The following is a 14307-nucleotide window of genomic DNA, read 5'->3' on the forward strand; positions in this document are numbered from 1 at the left end:
ATTTGTCACAACTTTTTACGTGGATTATCACGGAAAAGTGCATCGATTAAATTAAATCTTTGTATGTCGATAAAGGGCCATCCTATATCACTATGAAAAACTGGTTTAATGAATTCAATCTTGACCGACACTCGCCAAAAACTGAAGGCCATTAGGGTCGCCCAAAATCTGCAGTTGTATCAGAAAAAAATTAAGCCGTGAGATAGTGGCGTCCTTGGACATTTCTTCCACCATCTAACATTTGATATTACATGAACACCTGGCCGAAAAAATGGATTTTTCTCGCTAGATCCAGCAAAAGAGGTCAATCGCTCAAAAAAAAGGCTCTTGCGGATTTGTGCAAAGAAATTGTGAAGAAAAACAATCGCGATGCTTCAAATGACATTTGCATGATCGTTACAGACGACAAAATCTTGGATCTATGCTCTTAGGAGCCCGAAGCAAAACAGGAATCGACCGTTTGGGTCTTCGAAAACAAGCCAAATCCAACGAAAGTTGTTCATGGAAAAAGACCTTCGAAGCATATGGTCGCCTGTTTCTTCGGCAAAACGGTCAGTTGCGACTATACATACGGTTTGAGAAATATAGGATGGTTAATTCTGAGCATTACAGTACACTTTGTTTGCCTGAAGTATCCTGAGAAATTCGAAAAAGTAACAAGAGAAGACGAATCGTTCTGCATCATGACAATGCGAGCTCTCACACATATACGGCCAATTACTTTTTGCGTGCATTTCCGACCTGAAAGAATCCCCAAGTTTTGCTTCATTAAATGTTGGAAGTTAAAGCTATTGTTAGAAGTGGTTTTACTGAATCATTGGGGGGTTATTCTGAACGAAAATTGCACGTGAGTTTTTGTCTTTCCGCCGTTTCATCTTAAGGGAGAAAGTGAAAACATTTACGGGGAATTTCCGTTCAGAATAACCCCAATTTATTTTTTTTTTTTAATTTACCTAATATTAGATCCGATCGATCGGTTTGTAAGTTTTTATAAAATGTAATGTATTCCAGAATTAGGTTCCAAGATTTTAACCTCATTCAGCACTTTCGTTTCCATTTTTACATTTTCATTGTTTTATTTCGATACTGCCAACAAAACATGGAAAATTATAAATTAACCAAAAATTGTGGGGTCGGACCAATGGATACATTTAGACCAACGCATTTTGACGTCAATTTTTGTTAGTGTGTTTACTTTGAGGAATAGTAGTCTAGGATGAGAAATAGTTATAGTAACAATAATAGGGGGAAATTTCAATTTTCATTGCTTTCATAACTTTATCTTGTGCCAGACTATGAAAATTTTCATGAAAATGATTTGAATTCATGGGTAAGAAGGAAGCTCCTTCACCTCCTCTCTCTACTACAAGTTCAAAAAATTTGATGTAATATTTTCAATATCTGGCACAAGAGTTTGAAAAATTATGGATCTATTCGTTTTTTGGTTTTTTTTTTCTCCTGGGCAATAACATATTTACCATTTCGAATTTCATCATAGCGAATAAAAAAGTTTTAAAAACATTTTTTGAAAAGATTTAAAAAACGTAAAAAATTCCTGAACATTGTACGTCGAGTGCGTGGCTGATTTGTTGTTATTCATGCAGCTGAAAGTAAACAAAAAAGAAACAAGAGGAAGAAGAATAAAGTGAGAGAGACACAAAGGAATTAAGGAAAACATATAAAATGAATTACATTTAAGGTAGTAGATACTCAATTTTGTTATTGCAATTTTGGAACATTAGGGGTTTTTAGTTAACTTCAAACAAAACATTTCACAAAACTGTGTTAGTAATGGAACGAACTATGCTACTAAAAATCCAAATTTTTTCATCATGTCAAGTGTTTCAAAATAAAGCAAATTTACAAATTTAACTTATTTTAAATGTAAAAAAATAAACAAATCATTGTAATTTTGTAGATGAATTTTGTTTCGTTCCTTTTTTGTATACGTTTCTTTATGTTCTTTACAAGTGTTTCGTGTTGATAATTTACTTAAAGCATTTGTTTTTCGTTTAAAAGCTAAAAAAGTTTTTTTGTTATAAATAACATTTATATTAATAATTACATAGACTCATTTGTTTATACATAAAAGCTTTGCATTATAATTTAATTTTTTAACAACATGCAATTTTGTTAGGTGATGTTACAGTGAAATCGATCTTCTCTTTCTCATTCTTGGATGGGGATCTTCCGATTTTTACGTTCGACTGAAAATTAAATTTTTTAGATTTTTTACCTTTAACTAAAAATTCGTATTTTTGATCGAAATTGAATAAAATGAATTTTGATGGAATGAACCGGCCGGAGACATTTAAGGATCCTATAGGATCTTAACAGGCACAATTGTGTCTCAGTGGACAAAAATCGAAAATTTTGTTGTCGGCTTTTTATAATTTTATGGTTTTTTTTATTGAGAACACTTCAAATAGGACAATCGTCCTGCGACAATCGGCTTACGAAAATATCAGATATTTAATTTGAAGGCTATTCTCTTAAAATATATATATGGGGGCTATATCCAAATCTGAACCGATATTGACCAAATTTGGCATTTTTCATTCCTATGCCCTCATAAGTACATGTACAAAAATGCATCATCCTAGGTCAACTCCTTCTATTTTTGTCCACGTTTACAAGGAAGCGGCACCACTGTGGGACGGGGTTTTATGGAAGAGACATAAATAAAAAGAGAAGCAATCTCGAAGACGCCAAACATCATGTGTCTTTTGTTCATCAGGCTAGGACATCGACAGAGAAGGTGCTCCATCGTTTCAGTCTCTTCCTCGTCTTCACAGGGCCTGCAGTACTCAATGCTCTTGTCAACCCACTTGCTTGTCATATATCTTACACGACAGGCCCGGTAAAGTGAGAGTAGGGACTCAGTTCTACGCCCTGGCATTGTCGGATATGTTGACTTCGATACCTTACATTCAGATCGATCCTGCAAAAATTTTGGCGGTCGATGAAGAATCAGGGCATAGGCTTGACACACTCTACCTGAAAATCGCTGCAGTTGTCGCTAAGTTTATATGAGTGTCTTACATAACGAGGGGAACTAGAAAACTTTCTGACCTTGGCAACACATAGCCAGGCGTCATTTGACATTTTTTTTTGGAAAGTTTGACAGTTTTTAGCATAAACGTACTCAGTATTGGGATTCTCTAACGCATTTTTTGGTTAACGACAAAAATCGTTCAAATTAAAATGCTTATAATATCGGTAAATAAAGAAATTATTCGGTAAGTTAGCGACCAATAAAAAGTACTCGCAAAGTTCTACCGATAGCAACACTGATGTCAACTTTTATTTGAACTTTTCATTCATAATTTTGCGTTTTAATTTAACCGATTTTTGTTGGTAACCAAAAAATGCCCTAGAGAATCCCACTACAGGACGGTTTAACATACGACAATCTATTGGGTTGTTTACAGTGACTCGAAAAAATCACTTTGCAAAAAAAATGCAATTTACTTGTGAACATTTTGGTCCGATAATTTTTCACAACTTTCGGCCGTGATTATCGGCAAGAGTGCATTGATAAAATTAAATCTTTGTATGTTGATAAAGGAGCATCCTATAGCACTCTGAAAAACTGGTTTAATAAATTCAATCGTGGCCGACACTCGCCAAAATACAAAGGTCGTGAAGGTCGCCCAAAATCGGACGTTGTGCCAGAAAAAAATAAAGCCGTGCGTGAACGGATAATGCAAGATCGCCATGTTATGTATCGTGAGATCGAGGCACCCTTTGATATTGCATGAACACCTGGCCGCAAATGGATTCTTCTCCCTAGATCCAGCGAAATTGGTCAATCGTTCAAAAAAAGGCTCTAGTGAGTAAAAACAAAAAAGGCTCTAGTGAGTCAATGTAATTGTGAATAAAACAAGTAAAAAAGTATCAGTCGACTTTGCCGACAGAGATATACTCTCAGCCTGTGTGGATTGAAATTCCTTTTTCCCCCCAAAAAAAAACATATGTGTTTAGGGGATTTTCAAAATTTTGGGCGTATAAGCCGACAAAATATGGATAGGATTAAAGCTCAAAAATTTGTGGGGATAACGATAGATAGGTTTTTTACCACACTAGCCTACGAAAAACATAATATTGCTGTAAACAGGGCCACTAGGAAAACCTTCGGTAAAAATGTCCAAAGGATCCTCGAACAGACCCTTAACCACACAAAAGTGTTGAATATTTGTGTGGGTGGCACCCCAAGTATTGGGCAGATAGGGCCCAAATTTAAACATAAACTAAGTTTCGACAGTATTTAGAGATTCAATGCTTGGACCAAATCGGTTGCTACATCTATTAGATATCGCGCGTACCATTTTAGCGAATATTTTCGAACTTTTGTGGGGGAGGTACCGGAAGGAGTGGACCGATATAACCCATATTCGAAACTGATCTATATCTAGTAGATATATTAGGATGTGTAACGAATGAACCAATTCGGTCACGCCCATCAAGAGTTATCGTGTGCACAATTTTTCCGAACATTTTTGCACTTTTGCGGGGAAGGTACCTAAAGGAGTCGACCGATATGGCTTATCTTCGAACTTAAACTAAGTTTGCACAAAATATTACGAAGACCATATTTTGGACCGAATCGGCAGATCCGTTCGATATTTAATCTAGCGCTCCAACCACAACACACGGTGTAATAGGGTTTTTTTGCACTTTTCAGGCTATTTTCTCAGGAAGTATGGGGTTGCCCCTGATGAAACTTGTACCGTCGTATGGGGGCAGTGAATACAAGTTGCTACAACAAAAATCAAAGCGATTCGAGACCTGGTCCTAAACTGAACTTTTCCGAAATTTTGTGTGGGAGGTACCCAAAGGAGTGGACCGATTTAGTCCATATTGAAACCTCATCTAAGTCTAGTAGAAATTTCACGATGCGCAAAGTGTGGACCAAATCGGTTACTCCCTTCAAGAGTTATCGTGGACACAAATTTTCCGATCATTTTCGAACTTTTGTGGAGGAGGTACCGGAAGGAGTGAACCGATATAACCCATCTTCGAACTTAAACTATGTTTGGACAAAATATTACTAAGGCCAAATTTTGGACCGAATCGGCAGATCCGTTCGAGAGTTATCATGCGCTCCAATCCCTCACACGGTGTCATAGGGTTTTTTTTGCACCTTTCAGGCTATTTTCTCAGGAAGTATGGACTTGCCCCTGATGAAACTTGTACCGTCGTATGGGGGGCAGTGAATACAAGTTGCTACAACAAAAATCAAAGCGATTCGAGACCTGGTCCTAAACTGAACATTTCCGAAATTTTGTGTGGGTGGTACCAAAGGAGTGGACCGATTTAGTCCATATCGAAACCTCATGTAAGTCTAGTAGAAATTTCACGATGCGCAAAGTGTGGACCAAATCGGTAACTCCCCTCCAATAGTTATCGTGGGCACAAATTTTCCGAACATTTTCGAACTTTGGGGAGGAGGTACCGGAAGGAGTGAACCGATATAACCCATCTTCGAACTGAAACCAAGTTTGGACAAAATATTACGAAAGCCAAATTTTGGAATGAATCGGTTGATCCGTTCGAGAGTTATCGAGCGATCCAGCCAGCCAGACGGACGGACATGACTAAATCAACTCCAAATTGTCTGAAACACATTTCGTCCAAACATACTTGGGGTCTTCAAACATTATTTCAATGAGGCACATTTTGCCCGTTAGCATAAATGCTGAGGGTATAAACAATCGCGGTGCTTCCAACGATGTTTATAATATCAACACAGACGAAGAATCTGGGATCTATGCTTAGGAGCCCAAAACAAAACAAGAATCGACCATTTGGATCTTCGAAAGCCAGCCAAAACCAACGAAAGGTGTTCATGAAAGAAGACCTTCGAAGCAAATGGTCGTCTGTTTCTTCGGCAAAACTGACCATGTGGTGACTATGACTTGAGAAATATAGGACGGTTAATTCTAAGTGTTACACTACAATTTGTTTGCCTGAAGTCTCCTGAGAAATTTGAAAAAAGAACAAGGGAAGATGAATCCTTCTGCATCATGACAATGCGAGCTTTCGCACATCAATTTAAACCAGGGGGGTTACTCTGTATTGCGATGCGAAATTTGGTACTCTGTATCACAAACGCAAACGCTTCCGCAAAATAAACTGAAAATATGGCCCGCTTTCGCAAAATAAATCGAAAATATGGCAACGCTGGCTGCACAATGTAAATAATAACGAAGAATGAGAAAAAGAAATGTCAAAAAAATTGTAAATAAAAACATTTAAAAACAATTTTTGTTCGGTACGTGCGTTTTTAAAACTTGCTATTCGTTTATAACAAAAAAAATTATGGATTCGGTGGCGGAACGGATTACAAGGAGAAAAAATGTTTTCGTCTCAATAAAGATGCGGTTATGTACATTTAGACAACTAATGTATTGCAAAAACCAAAATTTGAAAATGTTCATTTTAATTGTTCGTTTATAGCAACAAATTATGTAAATGCTATACGGTTTCTTGTGCAAATCTCTTGCTATTGGTCCTCAAAACAATATTTCATTTAACGATACAAAGTGTTTTTTACGATATCCAAAAATACAGTGAAAAATTAGCATTGCTTACTACTTTGGGTGACAAATAAAGAATTTGGAACAAGTGTCGTTTAGAAGCACCTCTCGCATGGGTCTGAAATTTTTACCATAGGTAGCCCTTGGTACCCTGATTATAACGATATTTAATTTTCCAGAGCTAAGTTTATACTTCCCGAGATATGGGTCTTAACTTGTTTACTTGCATCATCATTATTACTAAAACCTATGAAATATGAGACTCGACGAAGAGTACTTTCCAATGCCGCAAATAATTAATAATTGTAATTTGATTTTTTTAATAATAATTTATTAAATTATTAAACGTCAACATTTTAACAACATTTCCCGAAAAGAATAAACAATTTTGATGTAAATACAATCATTTAATTGTGCTAACTTACATGATTTGTTTCCTTTGCGTTTGGTGTTTTGTTAACGCAAGATATTTGCGCTTATCGCACGAGTTTGACATACGCTTTCGTGTTACAGAGTGCGGTGATACAAGATTTGCGAAAATTAGATGCGAAAGGAGATGCGAAAACGTATTAGAGAGTACCAATTACTTGATTCGGTACAATTTTTCTTACGCATCGCAATACAGAGTAACCCCCCAGCACCTGTTTGGCAGGCAAAACGGCAATTGATGGGTAATGCGCCGTACAACCCTGACTGGAGATCCAATAACTTCATTTGATTCCAGCACATCAAGAGAAAAGGCGTGATCAACGATTTTCATCGCCAGAAGATGCTGTAAAAGCGTTCAAAAAATATGTTTTGGAGGTGTCTCAATCAAGCCGTGGAAAACAACCCAACACATGATAGTATGTCAAACTGTCCTGAGTACGCTTAGGCTAAAAACTGTCAAAATTTCCAAAAACAAATTGAAATGACGTCTGGCCGAGGCCAGAAAGTTTTCTAGTGCGCCTCGTAATATTTGTAGGAAGTTGGAAAATGAAATCAATAGAAGAAATTTAAAGAAAATTATTTGTGAATTTATGAACTTGGGAAGATCTAGTAAACTAGTAGATGAAAAACGGTGACACCAAATGCATTGAAGTTCAGTAATGCATTATTTAATTTTATTTGGCATAATGACATATACGCTTTTCGTAATAACTTATTAATAGTTTGAATCTAATTTAAAATCAATATCAAACCATTTTGGACCAATTTGTTATCAAATCGCGATATTTCTGAGCATTTAATGCACCTTTGACAATATCGAAATTTTCTGTTTTTCTTTATAAACTCGCGGATTTTATTTTTATATTTATTGTACCTATCGGACACGAGAATATGTAATCATTTGCAACGAATTCGCGAAAGTTAAGTCTGTTTTTTATGACTGTGCCTGTGAGAATTGTATTTGTTTTCCATAAATATTTATTCGTAAAGCAAATTTAAATTTTTTAATAGAAAAAATATCAAAAGGGCTTTAGTAATCGTAGTCGGTGCGGAAGTTTTTTTCACCGTATCGAACTAAAACACGCGTTTTCGTTATCAGGACAATATTCCGCACATGGTACTGGCGTGGTATTTTTTTGGTTTTATCCCTAATATACACAAGATCATCCTCTTCCCATATTCCAAGCCTTCCTCATCCGGTAAGACATGTAGGCCTTACATAATTTCCTTAATTTTCTTCTATTGATTTCATTTTCCAACTTTCTACAAATATTACATTGGCTTTGAAATGACATACATTTTAAGGACGAACGAAATATTTCAATTGAACTGCTTATTGAAAAATGAACATGAACTAATATGATTAACGGAATGTTGGATTAGGATAATTTCTAATTAAGCATTTTTTATCATTTTTATACGGTAGTACTAGTTCCTTTTGTTTATTTCCTATCGATGGTATGTGATTTTAAATACACAAACGAAATTATAAATGAACGATTCAGAGTCAGTAATTCTTCCTGATACAACGAACGACGAATCAGGGGAATAAACCAACTAGTTCAATCAAATGGCCTGAACTATAACAATAATTCTTTAAAAATTAAGTTAAATGTACAACTTCAAGGGTAATTATGAAGCATAAATTATATTCAAGATTCTTTTACCCCTATTATTATAAGTATTCTTTTGTTAAAGTTTGGATTTACCGCACAGATTTATAGCGTTCCGGTTAACTTAAAGTTAAAAGTGATGATTGAATTTCAAGAAGGAGCTTCTTGGAATTAACTTTCAATGTAAAAATTGTATTTGTAATGCCTCCAAATTGGTTTATTTTGCGTTTTCAAATCCATCAGATAGTAAAAGAACACATGTTATAATGGCCCTTAGTATGTTAAAAGCAGACCCCTTGAGTTAGAGTCAAATGCGATTTCACTGTGTATAATTTAATTTAATCAAAAAATATATTTATATATATTTATACTATTTTAATAAGCGAAAAGGGACAAAAATTGTTACTAAAGGTACTTAGTTAATGTTTTATAAATATTAACAAAAGAGTTTTTTGTTTTTGTAAATTAAATGCATTGTGTTTTAGATTAATTTGTTATTGGTGGTCATGGTGGTCGTATTTCTTTAACTACGTTGCAGGTTAATTTTCTAATAATTTAATTTGCATAGAATAAAATGTGTTAATCTTTTTGATTAGTTTTAATTTGTTGTGCTTTAATTTGAATTTGAATTTGTTTTTTTTTTTTTTTAATTTTTCTATCTACTAAAAAGTTATTAAATGTTGGAAATGCACCAAAAAGTCCCTCTATCTACAGGCGGGTAAATGTAGAAAAACTTTAGAAAGTCTTCGAAACAGATACATATATATGTATCTGTACAATTCTTCTGCAATTCTTTTATCTGTACGGATTTCACAGAGATATGCATATTTCAAAATTTGGTTATTTAGTTTGTTTGTAGATCTTTATATCCTCAGCCTTAAAGAGGATATATGGATATATAATACACTTTGATAAGATGAACAAGTAAAAACATTAAATCAATCGGCTTTGTAGATTCTGAATGTACAATGAACAGATCCCCCATTTTAAAACTAAATAGAATTTTCATAGATGTCAAAAGAAGTTTTAGAAGTTTCCAGCTTATATTTTCAGAATTTATTGCATCATAAATTGAATCATAAACAGTTTTCCTAATTATTCCACTGACCGACTTCATAAACTTCTAATATTGCAAAAATACGACTTGGCCGGAGTTTTTGGAAGATTCGGATAGCGTTGTAACAATGACTACTAAAGCTTTAATGCTAGAGAAAATTTTGAGTCCCTATATCAGTAAATATTGCAAACAAATTATAATGTTGTTCTAATGATCACAACGACTACCCACTAACTAAATTTCAATGCGATCCGAGAAGTGGCTTTCAACTAGATTAAAGCGGAAAAGTGTTAAATTTTTGCAAAGGAATAGACCGACTCGAACTCGATCTAATTTTGGGAGTCATTCTTTTCGAAAGTTATCGTGCCAACCAGCCATTTTAGTTAGTTGGTCACCGTACGATTTTTAAAAGTTTTGGGACATTATGTCAGGAAGCATGGACTTGCCCACGAAAACATTCAAAACAATCTTTAAACTATACTTAATCAAGCAATTTGAACTTAAAGGGGTGTTTACACTAGCCATCAATGCCATATGACCCGAAATAAAAACATTCCATATCTGCCCACAAAGACAATGTGGAGACGTAATTTCACTGCATTTTTGCTGGTGTGAACGCAAAAAGTAAATGGCGTAAGGAAAATCCCCAATATTGCACACATTTGCGACTCTATACCGATGGAAATTTTCAGGTTATATGACATTAATGGCTAGTGTAAACACCCCTTTAGCAAGAGAGGTACACATACAGCCCTATTCTGAACATTCCCATGGGAACTGTTTCCCATGGGAGCGAAATTTCCCATTCCCACGTTTTCCATATTCTCAACGACGTGGGAACATCAAATCATGGGAATTGAATTTTCGAAATTCGAAATTAGTTACACCAAATTATGATAGCATACTTTTAGGGGGCTGTAATTTTGTTTTGTAATACAAAATGCCTATTTGCATTGAATTCGCGGTTTTTGAATTAGATTAGCAAAAGGACAACTTAATTCATCAACCGTGCATTGATTTATGGATTTTTTAAGTGAATGGAGTCAACGATGTGTGATGTTGTTCTAATAAGCACATTTTCTTCAGATTGTGCGAATTGGTGTAAGCATTTTTTAATTAGTAGGCAAACATAATTTTTATGTAAAAAGTAATAGGAACTTTTTAAGTTTGTAACGAATTTAAAAATTGTATGTTGATACCGAGTAATTTTAGTTAGGGGTTTAACGAGTATATCGCTAGTTTTACTTATTCCTAATGATCGCTAGAACTCGTATTTTGCATATTTTTAAAAAAATTGAAAAAGATAAGTTCGGATATTTTTCTCGATTATTACATATTTTTGCTTGTTATTACATATCGTCACCATAAATATCCGAAGACGTATCTCAAAAAAAAAAAAATAATAATAATAATAATAATAAAATACGTTTGTGATTGAATCTAAAACTAAAACCCATGCCCTTGCAAAATTTCAAGCTTCTACGTTCAAAAATAACGATCCTATTCAAGAAAAGGCATTTCGGAAAATGGAATAGCATTGCAATAATTTGGCATATATGTATGTACGCCTGTGATCTTTGTCGTGTCGTTGAGGAGACTAACACGTTTTCAATAGAACGTTGGTCGTCTGATTTAAAAAACCCGAAAGTTATATTACGAAAATGAATAAAAGTTGTAAAGATTGTATATTATGGTTATTTTCCAATATATTTTAATAATTATTGCCAAAAATTCTTTTGAAATTGATTTGTTTTTACTTGTTGTTCTGCGTTAATAGAATCAACCATGACTCTTTTTCTCGTATTTCAATACATATGGTCTGTTCCAGAACTGCAAAAATCTACTAATTTTTACTACTTTTTTTGTTTTGTTCGATAACATAAAGGAAAATTTTTTATCGGTGTAAAACATGTTAGATTCTTGCAGGTTTTTGTATCATATAAGAATATGCAAAATCCGAAGTCTACTAATGACATATTTTACAGTACATTTTGTATGCTTTTATTAAGCAAACACATGGCGATTATAAATATTTGCAACAATTTTGTCGTGTAGATGTCTTAAAATATGAAATTTCATAAAAATATGAAATTTCTTGAATTTTTTTTTCAAACTCCCACACTGTTTGCTGGGGAGATTTTTCCCACAAAAAGACACAAAATTCTCCCACAATTCAAGATAGAGAATGTATACTTTTTTCCCATGGGAACAAATTCCCAATTCGAACTTCATTCAGAATGAGGGGAGATGGGAAATGGGAAAAAAACTCCCACAAAATTTTGTTCAGAATAGGAAAATGTGGGAATGGGAAAAAATTCCCAACTCCCATGCGTTCAGAATAGGGCTGATAGCGTTTGCCCGATGTAGGGTTTCTTTTATTGATACTAGATCAAATTTTAGAACAAATTTTACGATGTGCATAGTTTGGACCAATGTCAGTCACTCCTTTCAATAGTGCCCCAGCCGTTTTAGTTGCTTACCGTAGGATTTTTTAGAGCTTTTGGGCAAATTTGCCTGGAAGCATGGACTTGGCTACGAAAAGCATTATATAGCTGTAAACAGGACCACAAGGAGTACCTGCGGTAAGTATTTCAAAACGATCCGAGACATACCCTTTGTTATCACTTTTCCCGAATTATGTGGGACCTATATTGTTCATCTTCCGATCCGATCTTTTTTAAGAAATCAAATCAGTTACTCCAGTCGAAAGTTATCGAGCGTCCCGGCCAGTCAAACGACTCAAAATTTTTTGAAACGGATTTTGTCAAAATCATTATTTCGATGATTCACATTTTTATCGTAGCAGAGTGTATTAAAATATGCCTCATCGAAATTATGTTTTTTTTTTTTTGTGAAAATTCTGTCATAGTACAGCGTAATATTTATACCCTCAGCATTTATTCTAACGAGGGTATATACAGTAGTTTTCGCTTACCTGCACATTGAAAAATTGCAGACATTTTTGTGCACGTAAGCAAAATATGCAGTTATCTTAAATAAATTTGATAAAAAATAGCAATTTGTTCTACGCAAGAAAAATGAAATTGGACAGCTAAAACCAAAACGCAGCAAAAACTAATGCAGGTAAGTGAAAACTACTGTACACTTTCATACGGGCAAAATGTGCCTCATCGAAATAATGATTTTAGACCCCAAGTATGTTTGGACGAAATGTGTTTCAGACAATTTGGAGTTGATTTAGTCATGTCCGTCCGTCTGTCTGCCTGTCTGGTGCGCACGATAACTCTCGAACGGATCAACCGATTCGGTCCAAAATTTGGCTTTCGTAATATTTTGTCCAAATCGGTCCACTCCTTCCGATACCTCCCCCACAAAAGTTCGGAAATGTTCGGAAAATTTGTGCGAACGATAACTCTTGAAGGAATTAACCGATTTGGTCCATACATTGCCATCCATACATCTACCAAACTTAAATGATGTTCCAATATGGACTCAATCGGTCCACTCCTTCGGGTACCGCCCACACACAGAATTTCGGGAAAGCTCAGTTTAGGACCTGCACTCGAATCGCTTTGATTTTTTTTGTAGCAACTTGTATTCGCTGCCTCAATTACGACAGTAAAAGTTTTTGCAGCGGCAAGTCCATACTTCTTGAGAAAACAGCCCGAAAGTTGTAAAAAAAAACTCCTATGGCACCATATGTGGTGGCTAGAGAGCTCGAACCGAATACAGCGTTCGTCCACACTTTGGATATTGTAATATTTCTTCGAATATTAGATGAAATTCGAAGGTGGTGCTTATAGGTCTACTCCTTCCGGTACCTCTCCCACAAAAGTTCGAAAATATGCCCTAAAATAGTACGCGCGATTTCTCATAGACATAGCAACCGATTTGGTCCAAGCATTGGATCTCTAAATACTGTCGAAACTTGGTTTATGTTCAAATTTGGGCCCTATCTGTCCAATCCTTGTGGTACCACCCACACAAATGTTCAACATTTTTGTGTGGTTAAGGGTCTGTTCGAGGATCCTTTGGGCATTTTTACCGAAGGTTTTGCTCGTAGGCTAGTTTTATAAAAAGCTCTATCTATCGATATCCCAATTTTTTGGAGCTTTGCTCCTATCCATACTTTTGTCGGTTCATACTCCCAAAATGTTGGAAAAAATTATCTCAATCCACAAAGGCTGAGGGTATATCTCTGTCGGCAAAGCCGACTGATACTTTTTTACTTGGTTTACCAAACTTACAGAATATTTTGATGGTTTTATTCATATAGGCGTTCTTAAGAAGGAAGACCTCATAAAGTTTTTCAAAAGATGGAAGACCTCCTAAAAATAGAAGTCGGTCTAAAGGTCTTTCAATGATAAAGCCCTATTATTGAAAGTTCTAAAGTTCTTCTTAAGATATAAAACGACATGCAGATTGTCTAAACGGTCTTCCTAAGAGAGCAGACCGCCTAATCGCCTTCCTTAGATATAAGACATCCCAAAGTACCTTCTAAAGGTCTTCTTAAAATAGAGGACAACTTAAAAATATAAATTTTATCTAGAAGATGTTTTATAATTTCGTAAATGTCATTAATCGGAAAATATAATTTTGGTCGTATAGGTCAATGCTTTCTAGTAAAGATTGAAAAATTGATTTAATTTGGGACTCCAATTTATAATTTGTTTGCCTCCTTTAGGAGATTTTCCATTTTTAAGGATTT

The 14307-nt window shown here is 34.9% G+C and overlaps 1 protein-coding gene across 4 annotated transcripts in view; it reads right to left on the bottom strand.

The window, feature by feature from the left end:
- Positions 1–1050: 1050 nt before the first annotated feature.
- Positions 1051–14307, bottom strand: part of Nf1 (neurofibromin 1) — a 43262-nt gene continuing 30005 nt past the window's right edge. For all 4 annotated transcript variants that reach the window (XM_073968728.1, XM_073968718.1, XM_073968722.1 and 1 more), the window contains one exon: positions 1051–1604. In XM_073968728.1, coding sequence (XP_073824829.1) covers positions 1597–1604 — 8 coding nt within the window. In that variant the 3' untranslated portion in view covers positions 1051–1596. The remainder of the gene's footprint in view (positions 1605–14307) is intronic.

This window comes from Musca autumnalis, unplaced genomic scaffold (genome assembly GCF_047663935.1).
Source record: "Musca autumnalis isolate F117 unplaced genomic scaffold, ASM4766393v1 scaffold_1, whole genome shotgun sequence".
Taxonomy (NCBI): domain Eukaryota; kingdom Metazoa; phylum Arthropoda; class Insecta; order Diptera; family Muscidae; genus Musca; species Musca autumnalis.